General features: G+C 42.0%; 1 protein-coding gene across 13 annotated transcripts in view; it reads left to right on the plus strand.

Moving 5' to 3' along the window:
* LOC107687274 (liprin-alpha-1-like) overlaps nt 1-12,500 on the plus strand; it is a 38,045-nt gene that overhangs the window by 10,215 nt on the left and 15,330 nt on the right. For 12 of the 13 annotated variants that reach the window (XM_016484535.1, XM_016484536.1, XM_016484541.1 and 9 more), the window contains 9 exons: nt 263-397; nt 2,607-2,690; nt 3,610-3,741; nt 6,434-6,496; nt 7,601-7,683; nt 7,756-7,885; nt 8,250-8,408; nt 8,456-8,520; nt 10,036-10,252. In XM_016484535.1, coding sequence (XP_016340021.1) covers nt 263-397; nt 2,607-2,690; nt 3,610-3,741; nt 6,434-6,496; nt 7,601-7,683; nt 7,756-7,885; nt 8,250-8,408; nt 8,456-8,520; nt 10,036-10,252 — 1,068 coding nt within the window. The remainder of the gene's footprint in view (nt 1-262; nt 398-2,606; nt 2,691-3,609; nt 3,742-6,433; nt 6,497-7,600; nt 7,684-7,755; nt 7,886-8,249; nt 8,409-8,455; nt 8,521-10,035; nt 10,253-12,500) is intronic. The other variant, XM_016484538.1, reaches the window with a different exon arrangement.

Genomic DNA, 12,500 nt, shown 5'->3' on the forward strand with positions numbered 1-12,500 from the left:
AGGTGCAGGGCTGTGGGTACTCAGGACAGGTTTGAGAACCACTGCTCTAAGCAATGAAGTTTGAGTCGTCACTTGCTGCTGTCGGCCCGCAGTTTTGGGTTCTGGCTGTAATTCAGGCATATGTGTGTGTGTGCGTGCGTGCGCGTGTGTGAGCGTGTGTGCGTGCGGCGTGTGTGCGGTGCGTGTGCGTGCGTGCGGTGTGTGTGCGTGTGTATGTGTGCGTGTGTGTGTGCGGTGTGTGTGTGCGCGTGTGTGTGTGCAGATGGAGGACAAGGGCAGGCAGCTGCAGGAGCGTCTGGAGCTGGCGGAGCAGAAGCTTCAGCAGACGCTGCGTAAGGCCGAGTCGCTGCCGGAGGTGGAGGCAGAGCTGGCTCAGAGGGTCGTGGCCCTCACTAAGGTACGGCTCACACATGCTATCATCATGCTGTCAGCGGGCCACAGTCAGGCTGTGATTCCACTGTCGGCCTCCCAGACACACACACACACACACACACACACACACACGCTGTCAGCGGCCCAGAATCCGGCTGTGATTCCACTGTTGGCCTCCCTGGAACAAAGTCACGCAGCCACACCGTTTAGAGAAGACGGAAACTGCTGTTTGTTTTCTATTAGAATACTGCAGTGATATTTGACCACTGATTAGTGATAACAGTGTTACAGTGACAGTAGTTTATTCTACTTTTTGTTTAGCATGCACATCATAAACCTGTTTTTGATCTATTTCATGTAAAATAGGACACACATTGCGTCCTGTCTGCTCCTGATTATTTGTGATCACAGGACTCCACAAAACAACTTTGGAGTTTTCTTTTTGTAACTTGCATAGAAATGTCTGTTTAATTTGTTTTGTGGTGTGAATGTAATTCCTTAACACCTGCATGTGGTCTGAGTGTTTAACTCACACATGGGGCTTTCTTGTAAATGTTGTGCATTAAATGAAAGATTTCATTAAGATCATTCGTCTGCTAACTGAGTGAAAATGTGAGCCGGTGTTGTGTGTTCCTGATGTGAATGAGTGTGTGCTGTAGTGAGTTGATCAATCACACAAGTAGTTTATTTAGTGAAATGTGTGAGATGGACACAGATGTAAGAGGAACATCAGCGCAGACAGGAGGATCTGTGTGTTTAACAGAGTAATGAAGCCACTGCAGTGTTTTTACCTACTGCATCTTCACTTCCTGTCGTCTAGTTCCTTTTCTCCTCTTTAATTGTCGTTTCTGTTTTTCATAGCGCTCAAGTCTTTCTCGTGTTCCCTCTCCTCCTCTGTATATGACCGCAGCTCTGTCTGTCTGTCTGTCTCTCTCTCTCTCTCTCTCTCTCTCTCCTTTGAGTGTGTGTGAGTGTGTGTGTGTGTGTGTGTGTGTGTAGCGCTCTGCGTGCAGTGTCTCTCAGGACAGTCGCTCACAGATGAAGGTACACGAGCTCACGCTGTCGTTCTGACTCGGGTGTAGGGCTGTCAAAATGGCTGAAAAACTACATTCGAATCTTGCACTTAAATATTATCAATATTCAAATTATATTCAGATTTGAAAGGCATAATTTCATTTAGGGGGAAAAAAGCTTTTGTCTTCTCTCCTGAGGCCACAAGAGGGCGCATCGGGCAAAATATTACTAATGCACGTTTCTTCAAAGCAATAAAATAACACGACTATCTGTGAAAAAAGTGCATAATGTTTATAAACCAAATATAATTAAGTTGCTTAAACAATTATAAACAAAACCGCATCATGTATGCATATTTTAATACAAATGGAAGAAAGCCAATCACACAGAGTACTTTTTTCATTTAAAAACAGTGGGATGGGGAAAAAAAACGCCGTATAGTCTCAAAGCATGTTTTTTAAAAGTTGAACTCGCATTAATTTTACATGGCTTTCTAAACATGCATCTCTCTTGTGTGAGACGCGAGTGCAACGGTGATAGATGTCCCGCTAGAAAATGCGATAAATATGCGTTCTGTGTGAGCGGCTTGGCTTCAGTTTTGACGTAAACAACATCTTCTCCACATCGATGTTCTCTTTTTCAGCAATATTTTGAATGAACCTAAAATTCAATTTTTTTATTTTTTTTGAACCTAAAATAAAATTTATTTTTATTTGACAGCCCTACACGGGATGCACATTTCAAGCCATTTTCTAGTCGAGTACTTGGGTCAAAAGAATCAGTTCCAAATGACTGAGACGTGAATGCCACATTTAGTTGGTGAACACTTTAAAAATAAGCTGTTTCATCATCTTAACCTGGTAACAGCAGTGCAGAAACCGCAACTCTTACTTTCCTTCTGAAGCGCTGATCCTGTAACCTGGAGCGAGTACTCGACTAGTCGGTCACTTGTGCACATCCCTGACTCTGCCTGATGATGGTGGTGTGGTTGTGATCTGCTTCATGCTGGCGTCTGTCAGGAGTCCTTCGCTCCACCCGTGTGAACCCAGCACAGGAGCGCCACACTGAGATCATTCACACATCCGTTTGTCTTCACTAGCTCCAGACACGGCGCACAACTTTCGCTCGTGAACGTTCAGCTTGTCACAGCATGATGAGCGGTTCTGTCTTTCTCTTGGGTTTGTTTCTGCTGTAGTTTCTCATGCGTGTGTCTCTCGCAGGCAGAGGAGCGTCATGGGAATGTGGAGGAGCGTCTCAGACAGATGGAGGCTCAGCTGGAGGAGAAGAACCAGGAGCTGCTCAGGGTGAGTGATCTTCAGACCTCGCTCGCGTTCAGCGGTGCTGCCACCAGTGTTGGGGGGGACGCATTACAAGTAACACGACTTACGGAATCAGATTACTTTTAAGTAACTAGTAAAGTAACGCATTACTTTTTAATTTAGAAGGAAATATATGAGTTACTTTTTTCAAATAAGTAACATAGTTACTTTGTTTCTCATGTATTGAGTGACAGCTCTGGTGTTGCCATGGTGACAGAAATCAGGAGTAAGTGCAGAGCGTTGTGTGTGAACATGATCTTACTGTAGTTCTAGACTAAATATCAACATGTGTTTACTCATCTCACTGCACACAAACACATTCAGTGTTCCTCACAATCAATAAAAACAGTCAAATGCAAACTCAGAATATAATGCAAACCTGCAATAATTAAATGTTAAATAAGACAAATATGTATGTATTTAATCCCATTTTATTAACCGATGTCTTTGCTACTGACCTTCGACGATCCAATTCAACCGTACTAATGAGCAAAAATTACACATTTGTGTTATTGCTGAATAGTGTTGAACTTTCTTCTGCTGCGTCATATTCTTCATGTGATTAGTTTGAGCTGCGCCCTCTACTGTACAGACATGAATTTACATTTCCTTCAGCCTGAGGCACATTCATTTCACTTTTGCTGTGAAAAGGGCTTTTACATTTGTAAAATAACTTTTTTTATATTAAAAACAAACATGCAAGCCCTGCCCAGATTTAAAAAGTAGCTCAAAAGTAACGTAACACATTACTTCCCCATAAAAAGTAGCGTGATTAGTTGCTTTTTTAGGGAGTAATGCAGTATTGTAATGCAGTACTTTTAAAAGTAACTTTCCCCACATACGTCAGACTCACTCACTGTAGTGTAAACACAACAGCTGCTTTACTTTTCGATGGTGTTTTAAGGCCCGTCAGCGAGAGAAGATGAATGAAGAGCACAACAAACGTCTGTCTGAGACGGTGGACAAACTGCTGTCCGAGTCCAACGAGAGGCTGCAGCTGCACCTGAAGGAGCGCATGTCTGCGCTGGAGGACAAGGTATGACTCGAACCACACATCACTAGTCCCAGACCGAGACACAGTCAGGCCGATGTATGCACTGCCGTTTATTAATGATCACCATATGCACTGAAAGTTCCTGTCTGGCAGATGAGCCAGATTATTTTGACAAGACTGAGAACGCTGGCCCCTGAGCGCACAGAGCTCCCGTTCTCCGTCTTCATTAGTTTAACAGAGTCGTTAATGAGTGCTCCGTTAGTTACTGTGATTACTTTCTTTTAATTCATATTTTTAGCAATCTCTTTGTTTTGGAAAATGCCATATGATTACACAATGAAGAAGTATAAATGTTTTATTTTACACATTCTTTAAGGTCAAATTATACTTTCATATAATTCATTTATAAATTATTTATTTCTAATTTAGTAAATATTATCTAAAATAAATACAAATTTAATTTCACGAGTCGTTATGCATGCCTTTCTACTAGGCTTGCTGTGATAGTCTGTGTTGACGGTGTGAAGAAACAGCACCGTTGCTTTGATTTTTTTTATAGTATAGGAATAAAAATAATTTATTCAAATTCAGCAGGAGTCAGATTTCATTTATCACATGAGGAGAGTCGAGCTGACCAACAAGAAGAGTGAGGTGAGACAGACAAGACGATGGCGGAAGATTTAGTTTCCAAACAAAATTTATATAAGCAATATTTTGGCTTTTGAAAACCCTGTTGACTTTAGTCATTTATAGGTGATTTTGGACATTTTTAAAGAAACATTTGTTTCTTATTTATTTGGTTCCACAGTGTTTGCTGATTTTTTTTTTTACTTTATTTAAATGGTGTAATTTATTTATTTTATTTTACATCAAGGTGTATGTCGTGCCTCCAAGCTTTCTTATTCGTTTCGCTAATAGTGTTGTCAAAAGTACTGACTTCGGTTCCAGTCGGAGACATATTATGCCCCTTTTTACAATATGTAATATAAGTCTCTGGTGTCCCCAGAATGTGTCTGTAAAGTTTCAGCTCAAAATACTCCACAGATCATTTATTATATCGTTGTGAAAATGCCTATTTTGAGTGGAAGCAGAAACACGCTGTTTTTCGTGCCTGGCTCTTTAAATGCAAATGAGCTGCTGATCCCGCCCCCTTTTCCAGAATAGAGCTGCGCCATTACAGCTCGTACCTATAGCACTTCAAACCTGGAAAAGTCAGATTTTCATGATGTCTCCTTTAAAAACGTCCATTTCCCGCTAAGATTTGAGCGCCGTTGAGTCGATTCTTAAACACTGCTGATTGGTCGTAGTGTTCACGCGCTCAACAGATACGTCTGTGATTGGCTTCAGTAATCATCTCTTCACCGAGCGGAGCGCTCACACAGAAACACACGGGAGCGTCTATCAGCGGATCTCTAATATATCGGCACATAGACGTTCTGCTGATAGATGCTCCCGTGTGTTTCTGTGTAACTTTTTTTAGGCTTATTTAAAACTATATGGTATGTGTTGGAGCAGGTTAGAACTAATTAGGGCTGCACGATTAATCGCATGCGATATTTAACGCGCATCTTGTCAGTAAAGACGGTTCTGTTAATGTTGCGTTCACACCATGTCGTAATTCCCACATGAAGAAATACTATAGTAATTTATAGTAAATACTTTAGTGTTTTTGAACCATACTATAGTAAAGTGTACTATACTGTATACGTATATTATAGTATTTACAACACTTTGTTAATGAATGCTACAGCATACTGTAGTATTAACTATAGTGAACTGATAAACTGTAATACATACAGTAGTATACTTTAGTTTTTACTACAGTGAACTGTAGTTTATTGTAGTATAATATACCCTATAGTTGTAGAAAACTTGGTACAGTATTGGGTAAAGTAATTTGTTTATATTACCACAGCAACTATAGGATTACCACAACACATTAATTCAAGTACTTTACTATAGTATGGTTCAAAAACACTATAGTAGTTACTATAAATTACTATAGTATTTTTTCATGAGGGATACGTAATTCCGAGATGACAACATGTGACATTCAACCCGGCGATGAACCTGCGTGAAAGAATGTTACTGGCAGCTGTAAAACACAATACAAGTAACAGTTGCTATGCAGATGCCTTATTACTACACTTCATAATTATTTCTTTCAGTTAATACATGGATAGCCTAGATGTCTAACTCTGTGTTGGATGTCTTTAGTTTATGTTCGCATTACTTTTGTATGAAGACATCTACATTGGCAAAAGTCAATTGCACGAATTTTAAAACATAAATATTACATCATAACTGCATTAATTACGTTTTACTACTGAAAGCGCCACCATTTTCCTCTGGTTCCGCGTGAGGTGCAAGCCGTAGCTCTCAGAAAACTCAGTTCACAAGTTGTAATTACGAGGACGTGAACACTTTTTTTTTTTTTTTTTCAAGTTGGTATCTCATAATTACGGTAATTACAATATGGCATGAACGCACCTTAAACTCTGAAGGGCTGTGGCCCTCCAGGAACTGAGTTTGACAAACCTTATCTATATATTAAATAGTCTGATATCATGTATATCGGCTTTATATCGGCCACCCTGCTATCTGTGATATCAGCAACGGCCATCAGAAAAATACATATCGTCTGACTCCACACGCCACTGTCTGACTGACACTTGTCTCGCGTGCGCGTGCGTGCGTGCGTGCGTGCGTGTGTGTGTGTGTGTGTGTGACGTAGAACACTCTGATCCGGGATCTGGAGCACACCAAGAAGCTGATAGAAGAGGCTCATCATGAGAAGGTCAGTGTGTGCTGCTCGTTCACTCGTGCTCTGCTAGCGCTGCACGATTATCATGCGCATCTCGTCAGTAAAGCCGGTTCTGTGATCAGTAGTAAATCTCCATCATGTGAAAATACCACATTTAATAACATATTTTTACTCCAAACTCACTTCATAACGTCAGCCGGGTGTTTGGAATAAATCCTTCTGTGAGATGATGTGGCTTCTTACACAGAATAAGACACGCAGCATATTTCATAGTATTCTAAGCAGTGATAAAGGCATTGCATTATTATATACTTTATTATAAGGAAAATTATAATAATAATTATAATAAGAACTAGGGATATGCCAGTATCAAATTTTCATGTTGCGATTAATTGCTAATGCTTTTGTCACGGTATACAGTATTATCACGATATTGAAATATTGAAAATTGCTGTCATAATACAGTATAACAGGTTTAATAACTTTTTTCTTATAACAAAAATAACTGAACATTTAAATGCAATAAAGCAATACAGAAAAATGTATAAAGTTAAAAGTTTTACACAGATTAAAGTTCAAAAGAACTATAAAGACCAATAGGTATCACTTTACAATAAGACCTCATTAGTTAACCTTAGTTAATGCATTAACATTCACAATCAGCAATAGCTACATTTGGTACAGAAGTTATTAATCTTTGTTAAAAAATACAAGTCTTAGTTCATGTTAGCTCATTAAATAACACAGTTGCAACTTTCAATTAAATATTGGAATACCTAAGATTAATGAATTTTCAGAAGAATTTTTCATTGGCAGTTTGTTCGCATTACCGAATACCGGCACAAGTCTAATAAGAACTCAGATAAACCATATATTGTCGCAGTCCTCGCGTTGTATCAATGAAAGCAGTTCAGTCTTCTGTTTCCTGGAACGATGTGCATTACCTTTCTTCTGCGGGGCGTATTTGGAGTTTCTCTGGCCTTCAGATGGAGATTTACTGCTGATCACAGAACCGTGCTTCACTGACGAGATACGCAGCTTCTGCCTAATTGCGATTGCGCTTTAATTTAGATTTATGGTGCAGCCCTATGCTCTGCTGTGATTTGTTTGCTCACGAGTGTGGATCTGTGACTGCAGGAGCAGCTGCTCATCCAGATCGAGAGCATGAGGACCGAACACGAGCGCGGCCGCAGCAGGAGCAACTCTCTGCTGCATCATGGGTAACTCCAGGACTCTAATGAGAATCAGCTGCGCTCGGAGCTTTGCGCTGATGTGGGCTGTATTTCCCGCAGGCGCGGTACGCCGGACTTCAGGTACCCGGTGTCGGTGTCGTCAGCGATGGACAGTCACTGCAGCGGAGCGCTGGTGCTCAGACGACCGCAGAAGGGCCGCGTGTCTGCACTGCGAGACGAGCCCTCGAAGGTGAGCGGGATGTCTGTCACAGGGTTAGACTGTGACAGACATCAGCATCTAGAATATAAGCTCTATCGGGACAGATGATGAAACTCATGTGTTTCCATGATTTATTCACCTTGGAGGAGAGTTCTGTGATCCTCATGTGTTCAGTCACATATTAACATAATGGGCTTGGACAACTAATAAATATACAGTCAAAATAAAAATTATTCAGACACCTTCAACATTTCTCACATTATATCACAGTTTATTTGCTATAGTTTAGAAAATGGTAATAAAATATGACAAGAACTCGAGAGTTAAACTGAGTCAGAACAAATTCATTTTTGTGTGTGTGTGTGTGTGTGTGTGTGTGTGTGTGTGTGCGCAGGTGCAGACGCTGGACGAGCAGGAGTGGGACCGGCTGCAGCAGGCTAATGTTCTGGCTAGCGTGGCTCACGCATTTGAGAGCGACATGGACGTGTCAGACGTGGAGGACGACAGAGATACGGTCTTCAGCTCCATGGACCTCCTGTCTCCTGCTGGACAGGCAGACGCTCAGACGCTCGCCCTGATGCTGCAGGGGCAGCTGGACAGGCAGACGCTCAGACGCTCGCCCTGATGCTGCAGGAGCAGCTGGATGCCATCAACAACGAGATACGGTAGTGTGCTTCCCACAATCCCTCACTCCTCTAGCTGACGGCCTGGGTTTGGATGTCGTGCTAACTAGGACTGCCACAGTATGAGCTTTTCACAATACTGATGTAGTATTGGGCAGTATAGTATAACACAGAATGTCACACAGTTTGTCAAACTTAGGATGAATGAATCAAAAGTAGGTCATTACTCTTAAATCAAATCGCGATATGGACCAGTATCTGTAAGCCACAAAAAGACTATTTAAATATGAGTTCTTTATGTTCTGTGTGTCTCTGTGTGAATGAATGGCACAGACGCGTGGTTTTGTTTACTACACACACACTGAAGCGCGTGACGCTCGCGGTGATTTCAGCGTCTGCCGTCTCACTGAATGAAGACGTAAATACATGAACAACATCTCTGAGAGTCACTTCATGAGCATTTGACCGTTTCATTTGAGAGAAACTATATCATATACACTCAGAAACTTAAAAGGTATTCACGGCAACCCATCAAAATAAAAGTTCGATTTAACTTTAAGACATTGTGCCAGAAATACATTAGCCTAGTATTGATCAGTAGAATATACTACTACTATAATTATTAAAACTTTAATGATAAACTTTAATAATCACAAAAAGTGTCTTCCATGTTTTAATTCTAATAGTAAATCCCTGTTGTTCGCCAAAAATAAAGTTTGTTTAATTTTTCTGATAACTAGGAAAATTTTAATACACAACACATTTCTGAGGGGAAAATTTTTTTTTTTACGCCCCTAGGGCCGGGCCTTGGCTTCTTTATGGATTATGATTAGTTTGTTTTCGATTTGTTTTATTTTATTTCGTTAAGTAGTAATTTAAAGCTTTCTATAGATATATTTATCATGTCTGTGAGTCATGTATTCGCTGAGTTTCGGTTCATCGCTCCTGTTCAAGACCGAGACGGCAGAAAGCGCGTCGTGTTTGTTTATTTTATAAAAGTGCAACATTTTGTTGATATTGTGAGTGCACACAAATAAAAGTAGACCCTTTACAGTTCTGAATGATGTATTACTCTTACCTTTATGAGCAAAAATGTTTTATATCTATAGATTTTATTCTAGGCAAACCAATGCCATTACATACAAAACTGAAGTATTTTAATAGCTGAAACAGTAGTATAAGCTGTTTTGGGAGAAAAAAAGACGGACACGGGCCGGGCTAGGGCTCTAATACACTGTTCACACTAGGCTGCTTATGTTGAAGTGTTTGGGACGTGGCTTTTAATGATGAGACCTTTTTTGCAATCAGGCTCTCAAAAAATTATATACAAATTTGAATTTAGATTTATCGGCCAACATATCGGTTATCGGCTTTCAAATATAAAGAATTATCGGTTATGCGTATTGGCCAAAATTTTCATATCAGTGCATCCCTAAAAATGAGTGCATGTAGCGACTGGCTGCTTGAAACGATGCTGCTTCCTGAAACGCTGAGGTGCTCTGATGTCTCGGTTCGGGTGTTGATGACGTGAGTGTGTGTGTGTGTGTGTGGCTGCAGGATGATCCAGGAGGAGAAGGAGTGCACCACGCTGAGAGCCGAGGAGATCGAGATCCACGTGGGCAGCGGAGATGATCTGGGCGGCCGCTTCCGCTCCATGACGTCCCTCCAGCCCTCCTTCCACAGCTCCTCTCCGCCCGGATCCGGTCACTCCACGCCCCGCCGGCCCTCACACAGCCCCAGCCGAGAGCTGGACCGCATGGGGGTCATGACCCTGGTGAGCCTGCTGTTCACACGTCTGCTCCGTGTGTGTGTGTGAGAGTGTGTGTGTGTGTGAGTGTGATCGCCCACAACTGACCGAATGATTGTGTGCTTTTCAAAAATAAAACCCTTGACCTTGGAAGCTGTACAGGAAGTTTACTGAAGGGCCAGCGAGGAAATGAGCAGTTAGACCTTGAGAAGATCAAGCTAAACGCCTGTTTACTCTGGACTCGTGCTTTATTCAGACAAATGTCATCACTAGCTGTGATTCAGTAGCTGATGAACGCTCGGCTTGGTTTTCATTTATGAATTAATATTTAGTTTTAAATAATGCCAATAAGTCTTCATGATTTGTCATTCAGCACTAATACAAATAACAGGCAACAGACCAAATAATGACCGAAGAAAGACTCCATTGACGCACACAGTGCTTTTAGATTTTCATGTGTTTTACATCAGCATCACATCAGTGTGTGTGTGATTTTTACATCAGTGTGTGTGTGATTTCTGATGCACAGAAATCAACAAGATCATCAAATGTAAAATCAAACTACTTGCTTTATAAACAACACATGTAATAAAATCCAGTATTAGATAGCAGAAAGCGCCCGTAATAGACTGCATTGTTCACATGCTCAGCAGATTTGCCTCTGATTGGTTGCAGTGGTTCAAAAACACGTTAAAAGAAACCTTTATTGCATTTATTAACACATTTAGTCCCTTTTTTCCCCATAATATAACGCCTTCATTCTGTAGATTTAATTTATAGATTTATATATTAATTTAAATGTATAATTACTGCGAGAGTGACTGTGTGAGTGTGTGAGTGTGTGAGTGTGTGTGTATGTGAGTGTGTGTGAGTGTGTGAGTGTGTGTGAGTGTGTGAGAGTGTGAGTGTGTGAGTGTGTGAGAGTGTGAGTGTGTGAGTGTGTGAGAGTGTGAGTGTGTGAGTGTGTGAGAGTGTGAGTGTGTGAGTGTGTGAGAGTGTGAGTGTGTGAGTGTGTGAGAGTGTGAGTGTGTGAGTGTGTGAGAGTGTGAGTGTGTGAGTGTGTGAGAGTGTGAGTGTGTGAGTGTGTGAGAGTGTGAGTGTGTGAGTGTGTGAGAGTGTGAGTGTGTGAGTGTGTGAGAGTGTGAGTGTGTGAGTGTGTGAGAGTGTGAGTGTGTGAGTGTGTGAGAGTGTGAGTGTGTGAGTGTGTGAGAGTGTGAGTGTGTGAGTGTGTGAGAGTGTGAGTGTGTGAGTGTGTGAGAGTGTGAGTGTGTGAGTGTGTGAGAGTGTGAGTGTGTGAGTGTGTGAGAGTGTGAGTGTGTGAGTGTGTGAGAGTGTGAGTGTGTGAGTGTGTGAGAGTGTGAGTGTGTGAGTGTGTGAGAGTGTGAGTGTGTGAGTGTGTGAGAGTGTGAGTGTGTGAGTGTGTGAGAGTGTGAGTGTGTGAGTGTGTGAGAGTGTGAGTGTGTGAGTGTGTGAGAGTGTGAGTGTGTGAGTGTGTGAGAGTGTGAGTGTGTGAGTGTGTGAGAGTGTGAGTGTGTGAGTGTGTGAGAGTGTGAGTGTGTGAGTGTGTGAGAGTGTGAGTGTGTGAGTGTGTGAGAGTGTGAGTGTGTGAGTGTGTGAGAGTGTGAGTGTGTGAGTGTGTGAGAGTGTGAGTGTGTGAGTGTGTGAGAGTGTGAGTGTGTGAGTGTGTGAGAGTGTGAGTGTGTGAGTGTGTGAGAGTGTGAGTGTGTGAGTGTGTGAGAGTGTGAGTGTGTGAGTGTGTGAGAGTGTGAGTGTGTGAGTGTGTGAGAGTGTGAGTGTGTGAGTGTGTGAGAGTGTGAGTGTGTGAGTGTGTGAGAGTGTGAGTGTGTGAGTGTGTGAGAGTGTGAGTGTGTGAGTGTGTGAGAGTGTGAGTGTGTGAGTGTGTGAGAGTGTGAGTGTGTGAGTGTGTGAGAGTGTGAGTGTGTGAGTGTGTGAGAGTGTGAGTGTGTGAGTGTGTGAGAGTGTGAGTGTGTGAGTGTGTGAGAGTGTGAGTGTGTGAGTGTGTGAGAGTGTGAGTGTGTGAGTGTGTGAGAGTGTGAGTGTGTGAGTGTGTGAGAGTGTGAGTGTGTGAGTGTGTGAGAGTGTGAGTGTGTGAGTGTGTGAGAGTGTGAGTGTGTGAGTGTGTGAGAGTGTGAGTGTGTGAGTGTGTGAGAGTGTGAGTGTGTGAGTGTGTGAGAGTGTGAGTGTGTGAGTGTGTGAGAGTGTGAGTGTGTGAGTGTGTGAGAGTGTGAGTGTGTGAGTGTGTGAGAGTGTGAGT

Source organism: Sinocyclocheilus anshuiensis, unplaced genomic scaffold (assembly GCF_001515605.1).
Source record: "Sinocyclocheilus anshuiensis isolate Anshui unplaced genomic scaffold, SAMN03320099.WGS_v1.1 scaffold4222, whole genome shotgun sequence".
Lineage (NCBI taxonomy): Eukaryota > Metazoa > Chordata > Actinopteri > Cypriniformes > Cyprinidae > Sinocyclocheilus > Sinocyclocheilus anshuiensis.